This window comes from Otolemur garnettii, unplaced genomic scaffold (assembly GCF_000181295.1).
Source record: "Otolemur garnettii isolate 467f Iridium unplaced genomic scaffold, OtoGar3 scaffold00019, whole genome shotgun sequence".
In the NCBI taxonomy this organism is placed as follows: Eukaryota; Metazoa; Chordata; class Mammalia; order Primates; family Galagidae; genus Otolemur; species Otolemur garnettii.
In genome coordinates, this window is record NW_003852414.1 from 9783513 (window position 1) to 9791881 (window position 8369).

General features: G+C 46.4%; 1 protein-coding gene across 1 annotated transcript in view; it reads left to right on the forward strand.

The window, feature by feature from the left end:
* Positions 1-151: 151 nt before the first annotated feature.
* Positions 152-8369, forward strand: part of PRTFDC1 (phosphoribosyl transferase domain containing 1) — a 98390-nt gene continuing 90172 nt past the window's right edge. The window contains exon 1 of the mRNA XM_012803291.1: positions 152-221. Coding sequence (XP_012658745.1) covers positions 174-221 — 48 coding nt within the window. The 5' untranslated portion in view covers positions 152-173. The remainder of the gene's footprint in view (positions 222-8369) is intronic.

Here is an 8369-nt window from a genome sequence, read left to right on the forward strand (position 1 = left end):
CCCGCCGCGCCGCCGGGGCCGCTGGAGCCGCGCCAGGCCTCGGCTTCCCGCCGGCAGGCCCGGGGGCGGGGCGGGCCCGTCCCCGCGTCCCCAGGTCCCATCCCCCATGCCGCCCTTCGCCCTCCCGGATCCTTCCCGCGCCGTCTTCCCTTCCCGCTTTCCCCGGGAGAAACATGGCCGGGAGCAGTGAGGAGGCGCCAGACTGCGGGCGAGGCGTCGTGGTAAATGCAAACTCCCGATTTCGGGGCTGAGCCGCGCGCTCCCCGCTCGCGCCCTCCCCCACCTCCACCCCCTCCGTGGCACCCCCCTTTCGGGCGAGAACCGGCCACTGCTGCTTTGTTCTCCCGCCCGCGGGGGACCGCTTCGGTCCTCAAGCCCAGCCTCCCCTCCCCCCACCCCCGCGCTGACTGAACACCTCACACTGTCCCTTCACCCGAACGTCCTCACTGACCCCTCCGGCCGTCCCCCCTCCGCCCGGGCGGGAACCGCCCCTGTGCCTAGCCGGGTCCCCGCGCCTGCGAGCTCGGCGGGTCCGGGAAGACCCCCCCGAGTGCTGCTCTTGTGGCGCCCCTTCTCTTTGTGCACCCTCAGCTCTCATAAAAGCATGCTGAGGATTTGGGGGCACCCAGGAAATAAGGAGCGCAAGTGGACTGAGTTCGAGCTTTGAAGCCTGGGATACCTTAGTTTGGGGCTTTCTGCCTGTGGGATCTCTGTGGGACAAGCCAGCGGCTCTCGAGTGTCCCATGGCCGGCTGTGAAAGGGAGAACAGCAAGCTGGGCTATTGAGTGAATTGGGGGTGGGAGTGGGGGATGCGTGTAAAATATAAAGTAATCTACTAGTGTGTCCGCGTGGAAGGATGTGGGATGCTTCCCAGGTCTGAGCCTTTAATTAACCCTGGGAATCCTCGAGGTGTCAGCCAGAGAGTACCCATCTCGCAGTGTCCTGGAATCAAATCCGCTCTTGCCCTTGTGGCCCCCGGTAGTTTTCATGGAAGGTGGTACTTGTGACTTCTGTCGAGTTTAACGCGAAATGGTGATGATGGTGGTGAGTGGAGCTAACTTGCCATTAAGATTCCGTTTTCAGAGAGCAGTTTGTAATTCACAGCTAATCTGTTTATGAATATGAATGGCCTGAATGAGAGGGAGTGGGTGGGGGAAGGAAACGCCTCACATTCAAACAGAACTGTTCAGGTTGCAGTGTGTGACTGAGTTCTTAATTGAACAGTTAAAGAGAGAGGAGTTGACTTATTTATTCATGGCCCACACGTGCTTACTGTCCTGCTGAGTTCCAGGAGGTGTTCTAGGCTCTGAGGAAACAGCTGGAAGACAAAGGCCCTGTCTTCCAGAACATGCTTGCTAGGGGGGAAACACAGGCAGGCAGTTTGTAAGTAAATAGAGAAGATAATTTCAGATAAGGATATGTGCCATTGGAAGAAAGTAACAAGATAAAAGTTGGAGATGGATGATTTTGCTCAGGTGGTCAGGACTCATCTGAACGGCAAATAGGAGGTCACCATGTGAGGTCTCCAAGGCAGAGGGCTGAATAGCAAGTACAGAAGAATCATCTGATACGTGCTTTTGCGGAAATCACTCCCAGTTGCCTTGGGACTGTCCTAGGGATGGGATGAATGAGAGTGGGAAATCATTAAGCTTTTTCTGGACAGAATAAATTGGTAGTGGCTGTAGGGCCCACAGATCAGGGTGCACTGCAGGCAATTTGAAATTCTTATTTGGGATTTGAGAGGATGATTAGATAGATTTGGAAATCTTCAGCAAAAAGAATAATATTTAATGTTTGGGAGTGGACGAAGACGCCCAGTGAAAATGGAAACAAAATTAGAAACAACTGTTAAGCACAGAAGCTTGGAAAGCCCCAAATGTAAGAGACAGGACTGTGGAGAGAAGCCAAATAAAGGGACCAAGAAAGAACAGTGAAGTTGGTGAGGGCAAACGTCTTGGTGAGTACCTAGGGAATAGAGTCTGGGGGGACATGTGTCAAGAGGTCATCACAGGTGCTACAGAAATAACAAGAAGGATAAAGATGGAACCGAGGCCATCGTATTTAACAATTACAAAACCATTAGGAGTAAGAATCTTTTGAATAACCATCCCATTGGTATAATGGTTAAAATATAGTACAGATTGAGCATCCCTAATCCAAAATCAAAAACTTTTTGAGCAGCACCATGAAGCTCAAAGGAAATGCTCATTGGAGCATTTTGGATTTCAGATTTTTTTAATTAGTGTTACTCAACTGGTAATCCAAAAATCACACACACACACACAAATCTCAAATCCCAAACACTTCTGGTTGTAAGCATTTGGAATAAGGAATACTAGACCTTTACCACCGTGTAATACTAGATTCTCTTACAGAAGAATGAGGTAAATCCAATTGCAGTAATAGCATAGGTAGATTGTTACTAAATTCTAAAAAGCAAATGAGACAACACTGTAAATAGCCCAATATTTTAGTGTCCATGGAGGCCCTTTTGGAAACCACATAATCTGAAAGATGCCTGGAAGTAGAGAAAGGGGTGTAAAGAGTAGAAACTGGGTGTGATGCCTTGGGGCTTGGGCATGATAAACAGTTGCAAAGCTGCAGGAGGGCCCACAGAGGCTGGAAATAAGCAATGTACACTGGAAACAGTCCCTGCATTTATTTCATTTCCCCCAGTAGAACTTAGGATAATTAGATTAACCTCAAGTTGATTATAAGCAGGCCAGGCAAGTTCAGAGTGAATTTAAGGTTCTGGTGGAAGGAAGCTCATGGTATCTAGAGTAGGGAGGGAAAGGAAGGCTGGAGAGGACAAGAAACCTGGGAAAATAGCCCTCAAGGAAGAGGTACAAAAAAAATCAAAGGGGAGCTTTAGTTACCAGTGGAAAAAATGGGGCAGGTAATAATGGCAAGCAGTTGTTGAACACTCTGTGCTTTTACTGTATTATTCATGCAACCCTCATATATCTCTGAGGTTAGTCCGTTCTCCCCATTTTGCAGAGGAGGAAGCTGAGGCACTGAGAGAACAAATGGATCATCCAGGCCACATGTCTAGCAAATGGCAGAAGCAGGATTTGAACCAGCTTTCAATCAGTAGGCACTGTGATTCCAGGGAAGAATTTCAGAGGAGGAGCTGCTCTGGATGACTGGGGCAACTGTGTGATGTGGAATAAGATGTAGTTTGAGTTAAGGCAGGTGAAGGAGATGCAAGGTTGGTATTGACCTTGATCCAGAAATGGGGTCCACACATGAAGTGGAAAAGAAAATTCTGAGGTGGTAGAAATTTGGTGGTAATGATGGCAAAGGGGAGTAGAGCCAGATGATTTAAGTATGAAATGAGAAGTCAAGTTTGTACAAGAGCAGGGAATATGAAGAGATTTGGGATGGCTCTTGCCTACAAGTGGCTTTCATTTGAATTGGGGAGGCAGGTCATTAGAAGATTGTTAACAATAAATGGTAGCAAGTTCTAATTGCCAAGTAAGAGATATAGAACTTGAGTTCAGTAATTTTGCTCAGAGTTGGCTTATCACTTCAGCTGGAGCTAGTAAAGTCACCAGCTTGAGAGGCAGAGGCAGGAGGATCACTTGAGTCCAAGAGTTCAAGACCACAGTGAGCTATGATTGTGCCACTGCACTCCCCTGTACAACAGAGCAAGACCCTGTCTCCGAAAGAGAAGAAAGGGAGTGAGGGAAGGAGGGGGAAAGGAAGTGAGGAACCAAGGAATAAAGGAAGCAACAGAGAGGGAGGGAGGAAGGGAAAGAAAGAAAGATAAATAGAAACCACACTCTTGATTGGTGCCTCTTCTTTGTCAGGGACAGATAAAAAACATCTCTCTACCCATCTGGCTCTTTGGAATTGGGTTATTAGACCTGTTTTTTGTTCCTTTTTGTTTCTTGTTTCTTTTAAATTGAAGCATTATGAAAAGAGCCATAGTTAGTTCTTATGCACATGGGTTTGGTAGGAATAAGGAGAAAAGTATAAAATGATGTGATATTTCTTCTGTGATTGACTTCTCCCAACTACCTAGTGGAAGTGTGAGAGGAGCAGAGATAAGTCATCCATGTAAAGCACAGCTGTACTTGATCCCAATGAGTTTTCCCGTCTGAGGGCCAAACCCCCCACAACAGAAGGCAGCAGATGGATACAAGGTATTATTTGGTAAAATCTGTAGTTTGGAGGTGGGGCCCATCCCAGTGCACCTCCCTCCCAGGCTCTGGGGCAGGGGCAGCTGATGTTCCTTTCTGGGATTCTTTGCATCAGAGCTAAGGGATGAGACTCCCTTCCTCTTTGCTGTTAAGACAGACAAATATGAGCTTGCAAACTCACTGCCCAGAGGCCAAATGCATGGAGCTCAGCAGGGGAGAGAAGCAAGAGATTAGCTTCTTATATGTGTTTCCAAAAGATTTTTCTCCTTGGGGCAAAAAAAAAGAACTGAAAAATCATGTAAGAACTAAGGCTAAGCAAAAATAAATATATATATTTTAATGACTTAGAAGGGTTTTGATTTATCTTCAATGAGGAAAGGAGAATTAGAACTGGTTCCGGAATTTGGATGTTGTATAAAATGACTCAGATAATGTGCTTGTCACTTCTCCAGCTTGGTGATGTTTTGCCTCTTTGGACAGAGAGAGCATTGTGCTGGATAATCTTAGAGCATATTATCTGTGATACCGAAACTATTTAAAGACTTCTTGTTTTGATTTTTTTTTAGGGCAAGTGAATAACATAATTATCTGCAGTTCACAGCAACCTCCATTCCTCCAGGCTTAGGCTTACTTAAAGCACAATTTGCATGCACCATTTAGGAAAACAAAGCATAAACCAGTAGTTCCATCATCTCTAACTGACTTCTATCTCAACAGTGAAAACTCACTACTTCAGATTAACCAGAAATAATAGCTGCTTAGGATTATGGAACAGTTTTAGAGAGATACATTTCTTTACTTTTAAATTTATAGCTTTTACTAAGGTGAAAAGACTTTGGCAAATAGGTTTAAGGCCCTTTTTTTTTTTGAGACAGAGCCTTAAGCTGTCCCCCTGGGTAGAGTACTGTGGCATCACAGCTCATAGCAGCCTCCAACTCTTGGGCTCAAGCGAGTCTCCTGCCTCCACCTCCCAAGTCGCTGGGACCACAGGTGCCCACCACAACGTCTGGCTATTTTTTTTTTGGTTGCAGACATCATTGTTGTTTGGCGGGCCCAGGCTGGATTTGAACCCACCACCTTAGGTGTATGTGGCTGGTGCCTTAGCCACTTGAGCTACAGGCGCTGAGCCAAGGCCCTTCTTTAGATGAATTAAAATATACAATTTGTAATTAAACAATTGATGTTTCAGTATATCTAAATGGTTAACATTTATTGCAGAAATGTTGCAGGAAAATGAGATCCAGGGGAGAGAAAGAACACTCATATACTGTGGTTAAAAGAGGAAGGGCTTTATTCCAGCTGGAGGAGCAGTGGCAGACCAGAGTCCAGAATGGCTGCACTTCAGACTGGCTCAGTCTTCTTTTTATCTCCAATCAAAAAGTTCTAACCCACAGGTACCTTTTTATGGTTGGCTTGAATCAAGCTGGAGAGGTGGGCTCAGGATTTTATAGAACTGCTGGCTTTTATAGAAGCGTTAGTTTCCAGGCCCCAGGAAGTTAAGTTCCTACAAATTCCTAAGAGCTGAGTGACCACAGGGTGGACCTTGCAGGTGTATGCTTGGGGCCTCCTTGAGAAGACCTCTGTTCTCTTAGACTTCACTTTTTCCAGGCATCTTTTCTCAGTAGTATAGACCAGATGCTGATATAGAGTCTTCCATCCATTATCTATCTTACTTAATGTTCACCATAGCCATAGGAAACAGGCATGGACTCTGTTTTATATATGAATACTGAGATTTAGAGAACTTACCTGCACATGGTCCCACAGCTGGCAAACTTGCTCCAGCTATGTAAGATTTCCAAGTCCATGCTCTTAACTGCTATTCCATGCTGCCTCTGAGCTATAGATTACATTACCATATTTAGGTATAGGTTTGTTTTATCATTTTTCTATTGTCTTCCCCACCTCTTTTTGGCATTCTTTTCATTTTTTCTTTTTTTGTCATTTTTTAAGCACTTACTATACACCAGCTAGTGTACTAGGTACTCTAAGCACATTATCTGTTCTCTCTCTCTCTCTTTTTTTTTTTTTTTTTTTTTTTTTTTGAGACAGAGCCTCAAGCTGTCCCCCTGGGTAGAGTGCCGTGGCATCACAGCTCACAGCAACCTCCAACTCCTGGGCTCAAGCGAGTCTCCTGCCTCCGCCTCCCAAGTAGCTGGGACCACAGGCGCCCGCCACAACGCCCGGCTATTTTTTGGTTGCAGCCGTCATTGTTGTTTGGCGGGTCCAGGCTGGGGATTCGAACCCGCCACCTTAGGTGTACGTGGCTGGCGCCTTAGCCGGTTGAGCTATAGGCGCCGAGCCCTCTCTCTCTCTCTTTTTCTTTTTTTGAGACATAAGAATCTTGCTCTGTTGCCCCAGCTAGAGTGCAGTGGCATTATCACAGCTCCATGCAACCTTAAACTCCTAGGTTCAAACGATTCTCCCCCCTCAGCTTCCTGAGTACCTCAGACTACAGGTGGGCAGCCCTATACCTGTTGCAGGAAGATGAGACCCCATTGAGAGAAAGAGCACCCAAACACCATGTTTATAAGAGGAAGGGCTTTATTCACTGGCTGGGAGCTTACGGCATAGAAGCATTCCAAATGGCCGTGCTCCCCAACTGGCTTGGTCTTTCTCTTTTTATCCGTGGTCAAAAAAGTTCCAACCCATAGGTACCTTTTTCAATGGCCAGTTTGAATTAAGCGGGGGATGCTATTCCAGCCCCCACAGAACTACAGGATTTCACAAAAGTGGAAATTTCCAAGTTCCAGGAAGTTAAGTTTACAAATTCCTGAGAACTGAGTCACCATGGAGAGGACCATGAAGGTGTATCCTTGAGAAGACCTGTTCTCCTAGACCTCACCCTTCTGGGATATCCTCTCTCATACCCAGCTAATTTTTCCCATTTTTAGTGGAGATGGGGTTTCACTGTTGCTTGGGCTGGTGTGGAACTCTTGGCTTCAAGTAGTCCTCTCACTTTGCCCTCTCAGAGTACTAGGACTACAGGCATGAGCCATTGCGGCTGGCCTATTGTTACTTCTTTTAATCCTTACAACAACCCCGTCCTTAGGCTTTATTGTGTTTTATTTAAAGGAGGGGGAAACTGAGTCTCCTAACATTACAGTTCTAAGTATCAGAGCAAGACTCTTGAACATGAAGTTGAGAGTGGTCTCTGAGATTTAACAAAAATAGGAGTAGTGGATTTGCATGGTTGTAAGGATGAGCTTAGAAGGCCACTAGGTAATGGCACCAGCAGTGCAAGGGCTCCAGGAAGTGGAATGGATAGTGTATGTGATCTGGGCCATCAGTCGGCCAATGGATATCATAGACCTGAATCTCCAGAGCCTTGGACACTGGTTCTTTTTATCCTAAGGAGACAGAGAATTGAGGCTGGAGTTTAGATAGCTGAGAAGCCCATGGGTAGAGACAGTCATTCATTCTTTTAACATTTTTGAGCAACCACCATATTCCAGGTCAGTGTTCCAGGCACTGAGGGGGCTTCAACAAGAATAAGATAAAGTCTCTGCCTGCAGGAGCTAACATTCCTATAGGAGGGGATGAGACAGAACACAAGTGCATACACTCACATTATGTGCAGTGGTAGGGCTTGATATGAGGCTTGGGGAAGGCCCTGCTGTGGAAAAGTCATGGAGAGTTGAAAGAAGCAAAGGGCAGCTATGTCAGCATCTGGAGGAAGAAAGCACTGAATAGTACTGAAGGCAAAAGAAATAGCAGGTGCAAAGTTCAGGAGGCAGGAACAATGCCTGGCAGATTATAGGATGAACAAGGAAAACAGCAGCTGAAGCAGAGGAGGTCAGACAGGTAGATGCTGGTGGATTTTACTCAGTCAAATGACAAATTCTTAAAAAAATGTGAGCAGGGGGAGGTGCCCTGTGGCTCAGTGAGTAGGGCACCGGCCCCGTATACCAAGGGTGGTGGGTTCAAACCCGGCCCCAGCCAAACAGCAGCAAAGACAACAACAACAAAAGCCAGGTATTGTGGCAAGCACCTGTAGTCCCAGCTACTCAGGAGGCTGAGGCAAGAGAATTGCCTAAGCCCAAGAGTTGGAGGTTGCTGTGAGCTGTGACATTATAGTACTCTACAGAGGGCAACAAAGTGAAACTTTGTCTCTAAAAAAAAGGGAAGGGGTGGCACCTGTGGCTCAGTGAGTAGGGCACCGGCTCCATATCCCAAGGGTGGCAGGTTCAAACCCAGCCCCAACCAAACTGCAACAAAAAAATAGCC